Consider the following 20,308-nt stretch of genomic DNA (forward strand, 5'->3'; position numbering starts at 1 on the left):
TTTGGTTTTAACAATGTCAACTGCTCCCTGAAATTACGTTCAGCGGCTTATTCACCGGCAATATCAACGCCAATAACAGTTGATTCGTCAACCGACCTGTCACGAGTAGCTACATTCTACCTTATATTCAGTAATGTTATCACCCTTGCATTGTATTACTTTTGTTTCTTCGAAGGTGCAAAAGATTTAGATTATATCTAAATTATATTATGAATCATTGAGAATTTTCCTTGTAAAATGGAAAAAAAATGGTTAGTTCACATTACTAATGTAGACAGCGGATCTTAAATGTACTTTCACAATTATGATGAAATAGCCTGTTTTGTTTGTTTGTTTTTGTTTTTATTGACACAATTGTCAACGGCTGAAAAACGAAAGTTGAATGTATAAAATGTGCGATTTTGTCAAGAGGCTGAAACACAGGACGAGCGCTCATTTATTTCTTTGTTCAAAACAGTGTAGGTTAAATCATTTTGAAATAAGCGCAGTACTTAATGCCCCCATGTGATATATTTTGGAACCATGTGACATTGGGATGGACGTTGTGCTTATAATTTACTGTCCTGTTTAGTCCACAAGCGCTTGAAATTTTAGTTCTGCTTAGACTCGATAAAAAATAATTCACGAACTGGTAGTTCTTTGAAATACAATGGACTTTGCAACTGATTGACAAATTGCCCTACATGGACGTAAATATCGACGTAAATATTTACGTCGATGTAGGGCAATTTGTCAATCAGTTGCAATGAAAACATCTCGACGGAAGAAATTCATGAATTTGAATAACAAAGCAGTACCCGCTGCATGCTATAAAGATTAGAACCGACACTTGCTATCGGGCGAAAGCTCGGTGGTCTAGTGGAGATGACGCCTGTCCGGTGATCAGGAGGTCGTAGGTTCGAATCCTGCTCGAGTATGTATGCCCATGATTTTTTATCATGGCTACTACTAAAACACTGATCAATTCAGTGCTTATTTACGTCGATGTAGGGCAATTTGTCAATCAGTTGCAATGAAAACATCTCGACGGAAAAAAATTCATGAATTTGAACAATAGGACTTGTTTTCAAGGTAGAGAAGCTCTGCAAAATAGGATCAATAGCAAGAATTAGACTCACAGGAACGTCTGCTCTCGAAGTAAGTATCTGTCGTTTCATTGTTGCTGTTTTTTTTTAATGAATGCGAGTGTGACTTGCAATTGTCATGAATATTTTGAATATTGCCGTGGTTTTGTTTGATCTTATAGGCGTAATTTCAGTTGTTTTCAGTAGATGTTTATAAGTTGTGCATTGAGCGATTTAATTGCAACACATAAAACTCTATAGATTGTGTATCTGAATCAAATTTGTTCGTTTGCTGTACAATACATTGACACCATTTTATCCATATAGTGCACCATTTACGCGCTTTATGATAAGTAGCGAAATGTTTGAGCGATCAGATCTTCCACCTTGTAAAAAAAAGGAAGAAATGCCGAATTAGACAAAGACTCCATTTCTGTCTTTCCTTTATATTCCTTTTTAAGCCCTACCTGAACGTACAGCGAAACAATTAAAATGTGTAGCCAAGCGCAATTGCATTTAGTTGTTCCATATACGGCCCAGTTACTAAATGAGTCATTTTAGCAACTGAATATTAATTAACAACCTTTCTTATGTGAGCTGACACAAGTGTATTCAGTGACTGAAAACAATTGATTGTGCTCTGCCGTTTGGTCACGCTACGTCTCTAATAGCGTTGCACTTTGATTTAGCAAATCATTGCACTAAAACTCCATTCCAACTCCACTTTTATTTCATTCTATCGATTCATAGCATTGCACGGACGAAGAAGAAATTGGGCATGCATGCAGAGTTTATTGTATATATGGCTAAACCATTCTATTCTAAATACTGTAAAATTAGATTATTACATTTGTCTCATACCACAAGTTGGTGAAGAATATTGATAATGTATAGTGAATGTGCTGCAAAAAAAAAAAGAAGAAAACGAGATAAGTATGTAAATACTTTGCAATGATATTGACAATATTGCAGCTGATGTTTTTTGTCTGATTTAAAGTATAACAAAATAGTCCTGTAAAAATAGAATACCTGAATATAAAAACGACCCAAGTCCATTACAGAAAAGTTAGAAAAATACAAATCATTAAATAATTTCCTAATGTTTTTAGTTTAGTAAGTTAGTGGAATGTTAGCTATACAAATATGATTGTGGAACATTCATTTTACTGATTACCAATCTTTGAATGACTTCGTAAAGGGTCTCCAAAGACGATTACATAATTTGGATTTGGGTCGTTTTTATATTCAGGAATTCAATTATATACATTTTCTACTGTCACAGCATATATTATATAACTTGCCATTAACATAAGGTCTGTCCTTATTTGTAATTAACTTTTTTCACGTGCCAAACTGTGACAATACATTAAAAGTTCCATGGCCTGGTCTTTGCTTGCGAAAATCTTTACACACGCTTATACGTGTCTGTCTGTGTCCTTTGCATATTGCGTTTGTGTTGAATGATTTGCAAGCATTCAATAACACTTTTTTTTCTCAAGAAAATAAAAACAAAGAATACAATGCAACAACAAAAAACACTTCATCACTATGCACTATCATTCCGGCTGATGTATGTACGAAATTATTGTTATTCTTTTACTTTTGTTTTACCCGTACACTAAAGAATGTTTGCACGGTGTAGCAAACAAGGAACAAACACAATTAAGCCAGAAGTAAATAAATGAAAGAATATTGCTGGGAACTTATTCGACGCATTTCATTCTACTAATAACAACTTAGTTTCCATATGATATTGAGACCACTTTAATCGTGTTAATCAGGATTTTATGCAGGTCTATGCACTGGCCTTACAGTTTGACCTGAGAAAATTGTGTGTAGCATAGAGAATACTTCTGAAATTCCTGCCCATACCCCTTCGTTGACATTGCCAGATAAAATTTAAGACTACATTCTGATTTTAATTTCAATAGAAGTATTCGCTGCCGCTCCCGAAATTTGTATTCATTTTGATTTAGTAATCACAATTTGAAATGCATTGCAGATGGGAAATCCAGACCGTATAATCGCCTGTGCCATAATTTTGCGCGGGAAAAATTGATTGATCCTCTTGTGAGATGAAAACATGGTCCTTTTACTCGGGGTAACCTCGTCACTGTTACCAGTGCTCCCCTAAAGAGGAAGTATCAGCACATAACAAGACATTGAATGTAAATAAGAATCGTTGGCATAATAATTATGTAGACAGGTTTCGTAAAATAGTGCCGGTATAGGAATAAATACATATCACGCATATCACATGAATAGACAACCACGAACTAACAAAAAAAAAAGACTTAAAAATGCTATCCTTTCATTCACTTTAAAACTGCATTCTAAGCATATTAGTATAATCGCCCGAGAAAGCAATTTGATTATCTAGTTCGATGAACATTTTAGTTATCGCCTTGATCGGAATTGTAGATATCTTCTATACATCTACATGTACCAGTGTCCTTACTTTCGTCTAATCGAGAAACTATGCTTGCCTAAACTCCAATAGGCATAAATACAAATGTATACACTTTATCATACGTCTTAAGGTGTTGAATGTCTTAGCCTTTCCCATTTGATTCACCAGTGATTAAAAATAAATAGAATAAGGAGAAAAATAATTAAACCTTGACAATGTATAGGAAGAAATACTGAAGACGTGCTACAGCAAAAGTTATGCTGTAAACTTTTTTTTTCTCTTTGGGTAAAGAGTGAATGATGCACTGGGAACGACATATTTTGCCGTTCCCGTCTGTTATTCTGAAGGTGGAGGTGGAAGATGGAGGTAAAGGGAATTTGCTTGTTTCGGAACAATGAACCTTCAATATAACGAGCCTTATTTCATTTTAGGATGAACAAACCTCATCCTTTGCTGCTAACAGTTGAGAATACAATTTACCTTGTTTATATAAAGACCGACAACGAGTAAGGAACAGCAGTGGCTGAATCGAGGTTATCCCAAATTGAATGTTCATGTGGTCTGGCTTGTTGGTGCAACTGTAGCCGACGTGGCGATGGGTGCCTTGAAGCGGCCTCGGAAGATGTTCCTGATCGCGCCCCGGAAGTGGGGGTGCTTCGTACCGTAGATGAGAGGGTTGACGCAGCTGTTGAACAGCAGGAACGCCTGGCCAAGCGGCACGCCGGCGACGCCGGGGTTGGAGAGCACAACAATGCCATACGGGATGACGCAGACGAGAAACCCCAGCACTACGTAGAACATGTTCTTCGTGATGCGGTTCTCAAGTTTGCTAGTCTCCGAACGACCCCTGTTCGTCCCACCAGTGGCGCTTTTCTGCTGAAAGATAGAATTGGGGAAAAAGATGCACAAACATGAAAGAAAGAGAGAGAAAGAGAGAGAGAGAGAGAGAGAGAGAGAGAGAGAAAAAAAAAAACACCCGCAAATTCAAGCAACTCTGCCAAGTAAAATTTGATGAATTTCGGGTGTTATACAGCAGGGCTCAACATCAGCACAGGCAAGGTGCATAATAAAATATCACCCACACCATGCATTTCAGCGTGTCGGTGATGTCTTGTTCTTGATAATGACTGTCACAGAAAACATTGTACCAGATTCGTTTCAGATATTGTTATGTATAACTATACGTATACACATTATAGATACATCTCAACGCTCTTCACTATAATTTTGGAGACCCGTTTGGGGTACCAAAGTCTAAGTCGTCAAATTTGATTTTTGTTTGGTGGCCTAAAATTTGAAGAAAATATAAATAAAATCATGTAATAAAGCATCAAAGTAACGCAGTAAGCCTCGATATTTATATTTATGAGCAGGACCAACAGAGTTCTTCAAATACCGCATTCAAAGAGAAAACACTTGAGGACACAATAATCTATTATTAAAAACAACAAAATAATCGTACAAAGCATGTTTTATGACGTGAAAATTGCCAGGTATGATAAAATGATTCAAATGCACTAAGTGTAGCATTCAATATCGAAATGAAGTATAAACATAGTTTCTGCATGGTGTCTCATCGGTTCGAGGCAAGCCCATATCACTCAGCCTGCCATAGGAGGCCAATATAGGGCTCACACGAGTGAATAATTCCCCATAGAGACGTGTGTTAAAATAAAAATTAAAAAAAAAAAAATCTCTAAAATAGCTGGGAGAAATGAGGTGTTTCATCTTCACTAACCTGGATAAGTGAGCTTTACCCTTTCATCCATCAAATTCGGCGGGTTCTTCAGCTCAAACTCTGTCCAAGGGTCCGCAAAACCAGACTGCGAGTTCTTTTCACTCAAAAAGTCACCCATTTTCTGTACATGCACCCAATGAAATACAGTCCCTTCAAATTCCATGAGGAAAGCATTCATCTGCCAACGAAAATGCAGTTTGTAGAGGAATTCATATTCTATACCTCCAGCTATTCAGTTTTTTTTTGTTGCCAAACTGTATCATTGATTTTTAATTAATCTTTTTCTTCATTTATTTTGGTTTCTTTGGTACGAATTTGTGAAGGGGTCTGGGACATTCCGTTTTATTTACAGGTGTGAGCCCTATAAATGCCTTCTGTTATCTGGCGCCCTCTTCAGCTGTATAGTTTGCAGCCTGGCTGTTGCTGTTTAAGCTAGTATCTCACTAACGGAGACGTCTCCGCGACGTCTCTAATTTATCAGTTGCAGCAGTCGCGGAGACGTCTCCAACATAAAAAGGGCTTGCGGTCTCACCAAGGAGACGTCTCTGAGACGAGTTATGGCAGGTGTCAAAAAATTTCAAATATGAGGGAGCCGTTGCAGGATCGCCTGACTTGATCTAGGCAGGATGTCAGCAGGCAGATGGGTCACGTGGTTTCTAAAGTAGGTCAAACAGCGTCAAATAGAGTCGCGGAGACGTCTCCGCGACCTCTCACCAGTTTGTCTAGTCTCCAGCAGGTCTCCGGCGACGTCCCTGAGACGTCTCGGAGACATCGCGGAGACGTCTCAGCAGTCGCGGATATGATTAGTCTCCGCGTCGTCTCCGAAACTGATGGAGACGTCTCGGAGACGTCGCGGAGACTCTGCGAAAAATTGAACATGTTTAAATTTCTTGCGACTAATCGGAGACTCTGTAATTTTCAGGAGACGTCTCGGAGACGTCGCGGAGACGTCTCGGAGACGTCGCGGAGACGTCTCGGAGACGTCGCGGAGACGTCTCTGCAACTAGCAAAATCTGGAGTCGCGAACTAGTCGCGAACTAGTCGAGAACTAGTCGCGAACTAGTCGCGAACTACAATGTAGTTTCAAGTCCGGTGAGATAAGCCAGGCTGACACTTGCGCAAACTTGTCGCAAACTGGCGTGAAGTGTGCGTAAACCCGTCGTGACTGCGTGCCATGTCGGGACGAGAATTTTGAAATGTTCAAAATTTTGGTCACGACTTGCCACGACAAAATCGTGGCCAAAAGTCGTGCAAGTGTCAGCCTGGCTATACCCCCTTAAGTACTAGTATACTCGCATGTCGCTTGATTTTAATTCGGTCAGATAGTATTTTACATTCAGGAACTGACTTAATCTTATTCTAGCATATAACTGCTCTGTAGACAGACAAAATTCACCATTAAAAAAGACACACACACACACACACACACACACATATATATATATATATATATATATATATATATATATATATTATATATATATACACACACATAGACACATACATACATATGGGGTACATTACTGGAAATTATATTATCCCCCCCTTTGAACGTCACTGGGCCATCATTCTCGAACTGTACGCTTTACGCTTATCTTTCAGAAATTTTTCAGTTGGATGCTATTTAATTTTAAATTTTACGCTGTTCATTCACCCAGGGCTATACCGTAATTTCAGCTCGTTCAGTCACCAAAAACCCAAAACAAAACAAAACAAAACAAACACAAAATTAGAATCATTTCATCAGCCAGGAATGATGATTTATCTACAGCCAAGCAAAGTTTTAATGAGATTTTTTTTTTCTAGAGAATAATTGTCACAGAGAAATGTGTCCTTCGGCACCCATTAGCTGATTATCATTTCCAAATGAAAATACTTCCGTACGTTGCCTCGTTTTATATATAATGACAGGTTGAAGAAGTGCACGTGCACTTTAATAGCATATCCATTCTTTTAATAGAAATATTTCCATGTTAATACTTTTTCTACTTTCTTCTTGTCTATTTTAGAAAAAAAAAACTTAAATTGATATCACGGACACGAATTATTGACTCTTAAAGGGGAAATTCAGTCCAATTTTAAATTAGTGTTATAAAAAGAGTAAAATCTTACGAGTTCAACAGTAAGAATTTAACTGAAATCGGATGAAAAATAAGGAAGTTATGACATTTTGAAGTTTTGCTTATTTCTACAAAACAGTTCTTGTACAGTCGATATGAATATGCAAATGAGTGAGCTACCCATGTCATAACCTAATAATTTTCCATTGATCGTTTACAAAAAATTACGAAAATTCAATGTTTTGTGTCATTGAAATCTTAAACATGATGTTATTCCTGATAAATAACTTCAGAATAGTGATCAGTTGGATATACCAGGATTTGATCCTCGGACATTGTTGCATTTGAATGAAAAACTGGACATTTCTAGATTTTATGTACAAACTATTTAAGTTGTGAGGGGATGACATGCTCACTTTGCCATTTGCATATTCATATTGACTGTTCAAGAACTGTCCCCCCCCCAAAAAAAAAAAAAAAATATCAAAACTTCAAAAAGTCATAACTTCCTTATTTTTCATCCGATTTCGATCAAAATTATACATACCGTTGGACTTGTAATATTTTTACTCTTTCTTATTAGAGTAACTTATATTTGGACTGGATATCCCATTTAAAACCCAAACTCTATCATACATTAAACCACTGAGCCCTCTTTAGTAATGAAATTCAATCGCAAAGCATCGGGAAAGCAGGGCTCAAGAGCATGTCTCGTGTTCAAAACTTGACGTCTACCGCACGTCGTGTTAAAAAAACGCTTTCTCAATTACCTCGCAGTCATTTTGGTTTCAAGTTGAGGAATATTTGATACCACTATTGATCAAGCTTTACTGCCAAATGATAAACATGCGCTCTAAAAACAAATGCTGCCTAATCATTGTAGAACATCACTAGACAGTGAGTATGACATTGACTGCAGTGCAAAACATGAGGGGAAAATGTTGGGAGAATGAGGGGAAAGTGTTGAGTACCAGTGGGAATGCAGAACGTAATTACAACTGTACTTGGTGGTGATAGAAACTTTAGGTGTCTTTGCTTCCAATGTTTCGGAGGAACCTATTGTGGTAATTGCACCTTGCACTCGGCGTAGGAAGGTCCCAATTGGAAAAAGATAAGAAAAGAAAAGAATAGAATAGAAAAGATAGAAAAAAGACGAAAAAGAAGAAGAAAAGAAAAGAAAAGAAAAGAAAGAAAGTGATTAGTTTTCGGTCCATTAACATGATTAAGGGTCAGAGCGGGCTCAATAAGTAGCTTCGCTCCCTCTCCCTTACAACCAGGATTCGATGCCATGAGAATTCATTTGAGCCAATAACTTATTTAATGACGCGCTGACGTGCCGGCCCCGAATTTGTTTCTCAAATTGGATATGACATTTAGATTGTTCAATTCATTTATTTTCTTTTAGTTTTTAATAGAATACGAGGCAAAAATATGAAAGCGGTGGAATCGTGAGAAGCAGAAATGATAGGCTAAGTGAAAATGATCTCTAGAGTGGGTTGAGTTACAAGAGTGAGAAATGGATACTTCCTGTCAAATGAATGAGAGAATGAATTGAAATAAAAAAACAAGTAGGGATACACGTGAACCAGCTCACCCTTCACCTCCAGCACCGACACCCCCCCCCCACTTGAGTAAGCTGATTTCAGTGTTGACTTTTGTTGTCCTGAAAAAGTCACTGTGAAATTAAATACAGCACTTCCTTCTCGAGAAAAAAATCCATTAATGGAATTTTTTTCTCGTATCACATCAATAAGCAAAGATATCCCTCACAAAATGAAGGCGCGTCCGGTGCGCATGACTGATTCAACACCTATCGTGGCTGCGTTGAATGTTTCATAATCACCAAGTTATCATGGATCTTCAGTGTTTCATTCTCTTCCGTGTCATATATCCTGTAGTTTAATCTTCATGCTGATGCGTGAGTGAAACTGTCACAGACACCGTGGTTATGCCGTCATTGCGAATGAAGGCATGGCTGATATTCTCTTTACCCGAGTACTGTGACTCAGATGATGATGATTATTTTTTTTAAAAGTGAATTTATGATGACAGATCCGTCTATATCTCCATCTCTTTAATTGAATATTTTGCTTTATTCCGGTATTCAGGATCCTTTCAATACCCCCCTAAAAGGGTTGAACTTGTAATTTTTGCAGTAGCATGGACGCATTCTCACAAATCACAATGGCATTGGTGTATATTAATATTGGTCGCTATATGGTGCGAAAGGAGGGGGATTTAATGGGTCTGATTGCATCCAGTGCAGAACACAATGGGAGGAAAACCAACCAATTGGCTTGGAAACGTGGGGACAGTGCACTCCATGAATTGGTGGATTTAGGGGTGTTAATGTAGTCTTTACATTTCATCGGCTGGCGTAATCTCGTTCATGGGGACCCAATTGAATCCCGAAATAATTCACTCGCTACCCACTTTCTCGTTCATTACAGCTCCAAATAGCACGCGCATTTTGCAATATTTGTGGTTTCCATGACAACACCTGGAAAACAACGCACCAACGGCCACGATCGTAATTGCGTTACTGTGGCAGTTTCCAGCGTGCCTTCGGACAGTTACAAATTTCGTGTTAAACCTGTACAAGGGAAACTATCACTACTGAATAAAATCACAACGTCTGCACGGTAATGAAACAAAACTAAATACAATTTCCTCAGCAAACCGAACATCCGAAAGCTCTTCCACAAAGAGCATAACAATTATTATTCTGAGTACACAATAAAGCTTCGGTTAACTTTATTTCTTAAGTTTAACGTTTATTTTCTTCATATCGGAAAATTGTCGATTGAAAATGGAATTGAACACGACTGATTTACACTTACCGAAGTTGCATTAGCTGTGTTCGATGAAGTGCCTGCTTCGTTCAGATCCCCTCCCGTCCCCTGTTCTTTTCCATCTGGTGGAGCGTCTTTTGCCGCCGAGGTCGAGCCCGTGGTGGCTCCGCCCTTGGCTTGCGGCTTCGATGCCCCCCACGACTTCTGTTGCTTGGCGTGGTTCCTGATGCACACGAAAATGCGGAGGTACACCATGAGCACGATGCCCAGGGGTAGGCATGTGAGAAAAGTGGCTGCCAGGTAGGAGTGTGTCAGGTTCTCGGTGCCGTCATCGTTGTCTTCTAGATCACTGCACATATGAGGACCGTCATCGTAGCCCAGTCTTGTCGCGCCGACTGCGAAAGGGACGATGATGACGCTGAACGGTATCATCCAGGTCAGGATGAGTATGAGTATGGTGTTGACGCGGCTGAACACCTTGACGGCCAATATTACATGGAGGGTATGAAGAAGGAATGTTATTGAATATACTCACATCACACTTCCTCCCACACACACGCACGCACACATACACACACACAATCAAACCAATGTTTGCTTTCCACATTTCTCCTTTAAAAAAAGAAGAAACATACACACAAAGGTAAAGTTTTTAGTTTTACAATGTAGAAGCAAGTAACGTCTTTGTTATGATAGTCTTGTCCTGTATTTCATTTCTCTGACTTACATAATATGTTATGATTAATATCATGATTATGCAATTCATAATTAATGCTCTTCGTTACAAGTAGCAATGACCCTAATGAAAAGAACTTGGTTATTCCAAAGTTGCCTTCTACCTCCTGTGCCTGTTTGGTTGTATTTCATAGTAATTGGAATTTGAAAACTGAAACAGAAATGGAACCAAAAGGAAAGGAGATGACAGCGTTTAGAAGAGTCTGAAAAGAGGTAGCGAATTGTCTGGCAGAAGTGATATCTTGACGGTAGAAGGCACAAAATCCTTCCCGTCATTCTATTTCCACAGAACAAAAGCAAAAACGTGTTTCATCCTCTCTCCTTTCCAAACGTGTAAACTGACTCTGCCTAAAGGCCGTGTCACACCATAACGCGGGCTTGTGGCGAGGAGGTAGTTTCCAGCACGTAGAAGATTTTCAGCGGGCGAACAAGAATGTTTGCAGTTTTCATTCATGCCTTGTCATACCGTACGGGGGAACTTCTGCGGCTTGACTTGCGGGGAAACAAATTTACTCCAAGTAGCTCTCCGCAGTTGGTCCGCACCTGACAGTATCTAGCGCGTAGATGCCGGGAGGTGCTCATGCAAGTCCGATTTAACCGCAGCCAAGTTTTGAGCATGACCAAAACTTTTTCCGGGTGAGTCGCGGCAATGCCCGTAGAGGTCCACGCAGAACGCCAGTAGGAGACCCTTAGCGGCAGTACTTCCCAGGCAATTCCCACGCAGGTACTTCGCAGTCCTGTATGCAGCCAAGATAATGAAATTCTGTGAGATTTCAGCCATTCCATTGGAGGAATTCCTTCACTATGTTGTCAGCCCCCACGCGACTGATACAAAGGTCACACAGTATACTCGCAAGTTTAACGCGTCCAGCAAGTAAGACACATGCGCTGACTCGCACAAATCCTTTTCCGCCCTCAGGAATGTTCGGTATGCTAGAAAATCCCTACACGTAACAAGCCCGAGTAGCTTGCCCGGAAAGGTGTGACGGGGCCTAAACACGGTTGCGGTTGCGGGCCTTTAAGGCCGTGTCACACCAGCCTTGCGTGCGACTTGCAAAGAACAATTTTGACTACCCGGAGGTCCCCGTAGATGATCCGCACATGACAGTACCTAACATGTATCTCAAAAGTAGTCGCCCGGAGGTACGCACGCATATTTTTTTTTTTACCCGCAACCGTGTTTAGGCCCAGTCACACCTTTCCGGGCAAGCTACTCGGGCGTGTTACGTGTAGGGATTTTCTAGCATACCAGACATTCTTGAGGGCGGAAAAGGATTTGTGCGAGTCAGCGCATGTGTCTTACTTGCTGGACGCGTTAAACTTGCGAGTATACTGTGTGACCTTTGTACCAGTCGCGTGGGGGCTGACAACTCAGTGAAGGAATTCCTCTAATGGAATGGCTGAAATCTCACAGAATTTCATTATCTTGGCTGCATACGGGACTGCGAAGTACCTGCGTGGGAATTGCCTGGGAAGTACTGCCGCTAAGGGTCTCCTACTGGCGTTCTGCGTGGACCTCTACGGGCATTCCCGCGACTCACCCGGAAAAAGTTTTGTTCATGCTCAAAACTTGGCTGCGGTTAAATCGGACTTGCGTGAGCACCTCCGGGCAACTACGCGCTAGATACTGTCAGGTGCGGACCAACTGCGGAGAGCTCCGGGGAGTAAATTTGTTTCCCCGCAAGTCAAGCCGCAGAAGTTCCCGCGTACGGTATGACAAGGTATGAATGAAAATAGCAAACATTCTTGTTCGCCCGCTGAAAATCTTCTACGTGCTGGAAACTACCTCCTCGCCACAAGCCCGCGTAGCTAGCCCGGAATGGTGTGACACGGCCTTGAAGGGCAGCAAGCAATTAGGCATTTCTTAAGGTCTACTCTTGCTATTTGCTTAATGCCGCTTGCTTTTTTGTGCTGTCTGTAATGCCCCAGTCACACAGTGCTTTACGATGGATTACGTCCGCCGCGGATAGATACGAATGAGTGGACGCAGGGGGACGCAGCGTGGACGCAGGCATCCGCAGGGACGTATGTAGACGTAACTGTCCGTAACTCATCCGTAAAGAAACGCAAAATGACGTCGCCGAACCTGCGAAATTTTGAAATGTTCAAAATTTCGCAGAGGGACGCCACGGACGCAAACTTACGCAAGTAACCGTAACCAAACGTAACTATCCGTAACTGAACGTAACTACCCGTGGCTTGGACGCAGACCATCCGCAAAAAAATTACCTTCCGTCCGTTTGCGTTCGCTTACGTCCACCGTAAGTATCCGAAATTAACCGCAAGTTAACGTATCACAACAGTTTTGCGCGCTTACGGATATTTACGGACAGCTACGGATGTTGCGGACAATTACGTCCTTCCACGTTTTCCGTTTTCCACTCGCATGGGAACACAGAGACTCGTGGGAAGGCACACTACTCCTGTTGCCAAGCTGCAGCGCCTTTACCTGAAGGAATGCTACTACACAGTCGGAGCGGTGGAAAGGCAGAACTGCATGGTCAAATTGTGAAATTTCCCCCACAATTAATGGTCATTTTAAGTGGCACCCATTAATATCATGTATACTCATGACATCGGTTGACTCTTGGTGCTGAACTTTTTTTTTTCTTGTACTCTTCGAATGTATATTTTTGAAAAAAAGCAATATTTTGGGTAGGGGATGGGGATAGCATTTTATTCACTTTTCTGGCCGGGGAAGGTGTGGGACAGGGGCAACTATATAAAATGAGAACGAATTTAGTATTCTCTATAGTCTTACCCATGCACTTTAGGCTCCATCGAAGGTGTATTACATTTCTTTCTTTGATGATAATAATAATGATGATGATAATAATAATAATAATAATAATAATAATAATAATAATAATAACAATAATAATAAAGGTCATTTATATTGCGCAGCTACTATAACAATATACTCTACTGCGCATTACAAAATGACATGCATACAAGAAATTCAAACAGAAAATACATTACGTCAAGAGATGACTTAATATTGTACTTGGGTGTGGGAGGGGTGTTTGAAAGTTTTGATGTCTTTTTTTCTGTAAATTTAATAAGCATTGCTTTATCGTAAATATCTCCTTAACATAACCCAGTATAAGTCATGAATATCGCTGAGCAACGACAGCGTAATCACAGTTTGTCTATTCCATGACTGCAAGTAATATTTTCTTACTCTAATGTTTAACTTTTCGATCTATATTGTATTTTATTTGTGGTATAGTGATGTTATATGTGACCCTGCACCACAAAACACACAAAACGTCGAAACACATGAAATTTTAGTTGAGAGCATATTCTGAAAGAGCAGACTTTAAGCTTTAAAATGATGTATTACTCAAATCAAATGGACTCTCCTAACCTATCTAAATAGTGGAAAGAATGCACACACTCAGGAAAAGTGTAAACTGAGAAAAGAGCCTCTGAAGTACAGTGTTTATTCAAGTGCTTTATCTTTATCAAGCTGTGCTGGTTGTGCGATGAATGGGACAAAAAACAGGATGGAAACCACCGGAGTAACAACAATTAAGGGATTATCAGATTAAACTGAAATTAATAATAATGATGATGATGATGATAATAATAATAATAATAATAATAATAATAATAATGATAATGATAAGGCCTTATTTACCCAGGGTAGCCAAGTCAAGATCGGCTCGGTTGACCCATTTAACCTATTTTCAGTCCTCACACAAAATCAGTGTGTGCGACTTTTTATTCGTTTTGTGATGCACGGTCACATAATTATATTCTTTACATTTATGACGTTTATTCATGAGTTGCACAAACAAAATTCAAACTTTAAGTTCAGAATTTCATATATCTTTTATTATTGTAAAGCAAATTTAAGGATTACGATTTTTTTCACAACTTGTACGTAATTCAATTTCAGTTTTCCCCAGTGCACAATGTAAGACAGTCCAAAATGTGATAACCTTGCTGTCATAATACACTGACTTAGCAGGAATCGTAAGAGAAAACCTAATTGTCCATAATTATTAATAACAATCTGTAACTATCCGTTACTATCCGAAAATATCCGCAACTCTCCGCAAGTGTTCAGAACTATTATGTGCCAATTCGTAGGAATATCCGCAAGTGGACACAAGTATTCGCATCTGGTCGTATCTGTCCGTATCGCCCGAATTTTTTGCCCGCATGTTTTGTACAAATTTCTGGTGACGGCAAAGGATCCGCGGGGGTCCGCGGAAAAAATGACTTTTTTGGACGTAACGCCGGACGCAGAGCATTATGTGACTGGGGCTTACAATCTATATCGGCACTTAACGTTCTAAATAATATTGAAGCATAGCTAAGAGCAACTGAAGAAATCAACGACTAATATGCTTAAATAGAAATATAATACTTTCACCGTTCAGGACCATGGACAAGATGGACCACCCGAAATGCCATCGATGCAGAGTACAAGCAAGTAATGACCACTTCTAGATAATCGAACGCGAATCATATTTCTGCACGTAATTTATTACATATTTTTTGTTTGTTCAGAACAGCAGGTGCAATATTATATTCAATTACTATTACCAATTACCTTTACCTTATAAAGAAAGGACATGTCGTTAAATCGGCATCAGCTAATTAAAGTGATAAGTCTTCTGGTCCGATTCATGTGGAGTAATCACGAAACAATACTGTAATAGCCACTTAACAACCAGTTATGTAAAAACAAAACAAACACTAGTTTGAAAACAACCGTTGGTGTAAAGACGATCACTAAAAGTGCGAACGACAGGTGTGAATTCAACCATCTGTGAATACAACCGGATTGCTTTCACATCTGTGATTGTTTCCTCATTTGAAGGCTCCACAACTCACCTTCCTATACGTGGCTGAGGAGGTAGTGATGAGGATCATTCTGTTGAATCCGATGGTGGCTAGATGCCACACGCTACCCCCGCTGCAGGTGAAACGCATGACGGCAACAAGCACGCAGGACTCTGGTGAGAACGGCCAACCGTCCCTAACGAGCAGGCCAACGATGATCCAGGGTATGGTGAGGCACATGAGCACGTCGCCCACGGCAAGGCTTGCGATGTACACGTTGGTGGTCGTCCGCAGTTTGGGAAATATTATCACCGCCAGGACGACAATGGAGTTGCCGATGAAACCGGAAACGGACACGAAGCCGAGAAAACTGCTGAAAATGGTTCTGGGAACGATGTTGTCGTCGTCATCCTCGACTTCGTCTGCGGCTTGCGTGGTGTTGATCAGTGACATCTGCGTTTGTTCCATTTCTGTGACAGACGGATATAAACTGCACAGAGAAGTATGGGATACCCTGTTCAGTTGACATTTGTGATAATCCGATCGTATAATGCCTGTTTCTAGAAGACTCAAACTCTATATTGATAACAGATTTCACACGTATATCATATCATGTAACAATATCATTGCTGCTGTCATGATGTCAACAGTCAAATTCTGGGCAAGTTTCGTAATGAGGACACTGGTTTAAATATTAGAGTAATAGTAGAACCAGTACACCTTAATGAATATATATCAACACAACTATACAACTAATTATACAGCTATTTCTACTGAGCTACTAAGATAACGTATAAACATGAAATCATAACTATAAATACCATGAGAATAACAGACGAAATAATGGATAATAATGATGGATGAAATGATAACTGGAAGGAACAGTAAAAAGAAGCGACAGAGAAAACGAAACAAAAAGACAAATATCATCATGTTCGGACCAAAATAAGAATTGATAAAATAAGATCAAAACATTTTAGATTGGAAAGGTTTTCTACACGTATGTTGAAGGAAAAAAAAAGAAGAAGAAGAAGAAGAATTTACTACAAGATCATGGTTCTTACCTACTTTCAGTTTCTGTACGATACGACGCAGCTATGCCACATAAGATGTGAATTAAAACCAGAGCTGAAACCGAAAGCAAGCAGCTGTGTATTCTGGTATTAACACTTTAGTCTTTAAAACTTTACACCAAAGGCTATTATCTTCCCTTCAATCTTATCTTAGTTTGCTTTCTATATTTGTTTTCTTTTTCCGTATCGTATTGGTTCAAAATATGAGCAGGAACATCTAAAACAATATATACACAAGCTGATATATTTCTTACGCCATATTGGGATCTTCATAGGAAATTATTATTATCATTGGGTTCTGATAATCTATTTGAAACAAAGAGAAACAAGAGAGTAAAACTAGCGGTTAGTAATAAAAAAAAGAAAATTATATATATATATATATAAATATATATATATATATATATATATATATATATATATATAATGCGAAATATGTGTTATGATATACTAACCAACACCATCAAAATCTGTGCTTTGGGTTAGATTCAGTTGTTAAATAACATCTATAAGATATTTCGTATATTAAGTAGAGTGAAAAATATCGATTTGTCACAAGAACCTTCTGTATACAACCAAAGCGGCATTAAAGTTTGTCAATATTTTGAGATATAAAGTTGGTGGCAATATGAGAAATATTACAATAGCATCTACATACAATAATTTGATAATCGATTAACATATGCACCGTTAAGGGAATGGTATAGTATTCGTGGAGATGAGGATAAGGCTTTTCACTTTTTTGCGAGATAGCAAGAAACCACTATGAAATAGTGCAGAGCATGTCATTCTTAAGAGGAATTCAAAATTTTAATGATGAAAATCAGCTTCGGAAGGGTTGAGATATACAACAAGAACAAGAACAAGAACAAGAACAAGAACAAGAACAAGAACAAGAAGAAGAACAACAACAACATAAAAACCCTCCCAGTCATTTAAAAATCAATTTTCATTGAACAAACTTTTCTTTTTCATATCTTATTAGAGGTTTCTCGTTATCTCACCAAAAATGTTAGAAACGTTAAGTCATGTCCTAACCAAAACTATTCGACCCCTTTAAAGAAACAGCCGGAGTGCTGACGTTTTTTTTTCTCTTTTCGTAGGTATAGTCATGATTAGCTTCTTATCTGTCCAGCTGTCTGTTTAATGCAAACTATTTCTTACTCACATTTACTTTTGCTCCTGTTGCTTCTCTTTTGACAACAAGAAAAGAAAAAAAAACTCCTGTGTTTTTTATTTGTACAATTAAAAATTGATGTAAAAAATGTAGCTATCCAGGGTTTTGCAATTTCTTTTTGTTAATCTCACAAGGTATGAAACTAGAATTATATTTGTCTTAAAATTTGCTTGCATATAAATCATATCATTCTTCTTCTACATCGTAGGAAGTAAGTATTTCATTCAAATCTACATCGGTAAATCTTGATGTGAAATGAAATCTGCTTGTTTAATATACATATACATGAAATCGTGTTTGGCCACGAGGGCATTTAGTTCCTGTTTAAGAGACACCCCAGATGCTTGCTAGCTCAGCTATTTTTGCTGGCCTGGTACGCAGTTTAGAATAACCTAAGAGCACTATTCTTCTGCACTTTACCGCTAATAAATCTTCACATTTATTTCCTCGCTGCTGCTTCTTGTACGTATTTCTACTTAAGTTAAGTGTTCTCAATTTTGTAATCTCGGTCTAGTAAGGCACCAATTTGCTTGTAAAGTCGGTTAATGAGGTCCTAACATTTTGAAATTAGGGCTTGAAAACTGGTACTTTTGTAGCCATTACTTCTTCGTCCATTAGCACCTCCTTAACCTCGTTCTTTCTGGAGCGGGTTGTACTGGAGGGTGCACGAACTATGAAACCTGCGTGAATGGAGTTATGTCACAAAAGACTAATTGAGTAAAGGATTTACCTGTCATCCACGCAATGAAGCAGTAGATTTTAAAAGCTATAGATATCAGTAGAACTTAAATTTCTCATCAAAAGTTATCAGATTGAGGTAACCGGAGAAGAGTGACACAAAGCTTCACACCATGTACATCACCTATAACATACAAATGATGTATCTTATCATCGTGACATTATGAGCGAAGACTAGTTCTAGGTGCTAGAAAGACAAACATTCTTTCTTTTTAATTCAGTTTTATGATCACCAGTAGAACTCCTTTTGCTGTGGACAATACACAAAATCACACTGGAAAAATGAAAGCATGATCTGTAACCTTGTTTCCAACTTCTAATCTTTTCCTCACAAGCTATACTAGCATTGTATTTCATATCATAATGTATGTTGCATGTCTTTGTGTCAGCAGATTGATAAATTTAAAGAAATATAATATATATATATATATATATATATATATATATATATATATATATATATATATATATATCTTGTGTGTAATGTTACTTCTTAACTCTTGTCATCACTCTTGTATCAATTCAATATAACTTGCAAATTGAGCTAGTGTATCCGAGATCGCATATACAACAAGATGAGTTCTTTCTGGTATCGTGCCAACAACAACGGTACCTTAAACATGTGTTAAAACAATTTTCATCTTTGTTATATGAACACATTGCAAATGACTATATGTCTTCTTTTCTTCTTTTTTTTTTGGGGGGGGGGATTTCCAATAACTTGTGAACAGTAAGGTCACTGTGCTGAACATGAGTAAATATATTATTCATTCTAGACATTCCTACCCATCCGCTTGACAAGATAGCGAGATTTGATATTTCGCCATAATGAAATGAACAATTCAGTTCTGTTTGCATGAATCATTCTGCTTTCTTCATTCGTGGCTGTAAATGTCTAAAGACAGTACAGTGTGTAGTGATATGAACAGTTTTGTAACATAAGACGCAAACATGACAGAGAAAAAGGCTTGGACATGTTGTGTAATCTCAACATCTGGCTTACAATTTTGCTACATAAATATTAATCAACTTCGAACTCATACGCATATAAATCTACGGTCACAAAGGTTCGTACGAACGACGCGTTCGTACGAATGTCACTATTCGTACGAATTCTGGAGTTCGTAGAAATTCGTGGATTTGGGAACAGATTCTTACGGCCTTCTTACGAATTTCGTACGAACTCTGTTTAATTCGCAAGAACAACTTACGACCTTTTAGAGCAACGAAATGATTTTCAGTTATACAATGGCCGTAGAATTCGTACGTTTTTCGTAAGAATGCCTTTAGTTATTCTTTCGTCAGACTTACGACTATCTTACGATTTCTTTATGTCGTAAGGTGGTCGTACGTGCAACTCATGGCACTCCCAAGCCATTCGCAAGAAGATTCTACGATTTTTTTTTGGTATTCTTGTCGGGTTGTTAAAAAGACTCTGCCGTGTCCTGTCAAAAATCCTGTAACAGTTGAAAGTTTTATACTTCAAGATGGCAGTAGTGCCAAGGAGACTACAACTTCAGCTGCATCTGCAAGTAGAGAAAGAGGAGGTTGTTGCTCCAACTCTCCCCTCTCGCTCCTTCCTCCTCATATCCCTCCTTTCTGTTCTTCCCCTTCCCCCTTTTCCCTTTGATTGCCTTCCCTTTTGGTCCCATACGCTGGTTTCGTACGGCCTTCTTAAGAAGATCTTACGAAATTGTCTAAAGATCGTTCGTACGGCGTTCGTAGCA

The 20,308-nt window shown here is 38.9% G+C and overlaps 1 protein-coding gene across 1 annotated transcript; it reads right to left on the reverse strand.

Moving 5' to 3' along the window:
• Positions 1-4,026: 4,026 nt before the first annotated feature.
• LOC139716981 (melatonin receptor type 1B-B-like) lies at positions 4,027-16,046 on the reverse strand. Its single transcript, XM_071628499.1, has 3 exons — positions 15,645-16,046; positions 10,122-10,541; positions 4,027-4,350 (listed from the first exon to the last, which is right to left on the reverse strand). Exons 1-3 carry the CDS (start codon positions 16,044-16,046, stop codon positions 4,027-4,029), a joined length of 1,146 nt encoding a protein of 381 aa, XP_071484600.1.
• Positions 16,047-20,308: the final 4,262 nt, after the last annotated feature.

Source organism: Diadema antillarum, unplaced genomic scaffold (genome assembly GCF_040938485.1).
Source record: "Diadema antillarum isolate AM-2024a unplaced genomic scaffold, OU_Dant_1.0 scf00000071, whole genome shotgun sequence".
Classification (NCBI taxonomy): domain Eukaryota; kingdom Metazoa; phylum Echinodermata; class Echinoidea; order Diadematoida; family Diadematidae; genus Diadema; species Diadema antillarum.

Coding starts and splice junctions, on each gene's coding strand:
- LOC139716981 (XM_071628499.1), bottom strand. CDS start 16,046: ATGTCACTGATCAACACCACGCAAGCCGCAGACGAAGTCGAGGATGAC. Junction 10,542..15,644: donor CCTCAGCCACGTATAGGAAG/GTGAGTTGTGGA, acceptor TTGGCCGTCAAG/GTGTTCAGCCGCGTCAACAC. Junction 4,351..10,121: donor CTTCATCGAACACAGCTAAT/GCAACTTCGGTA, acceptor TCTATCTTTCAG/CAGAAAAGCGCCACTGGTGG.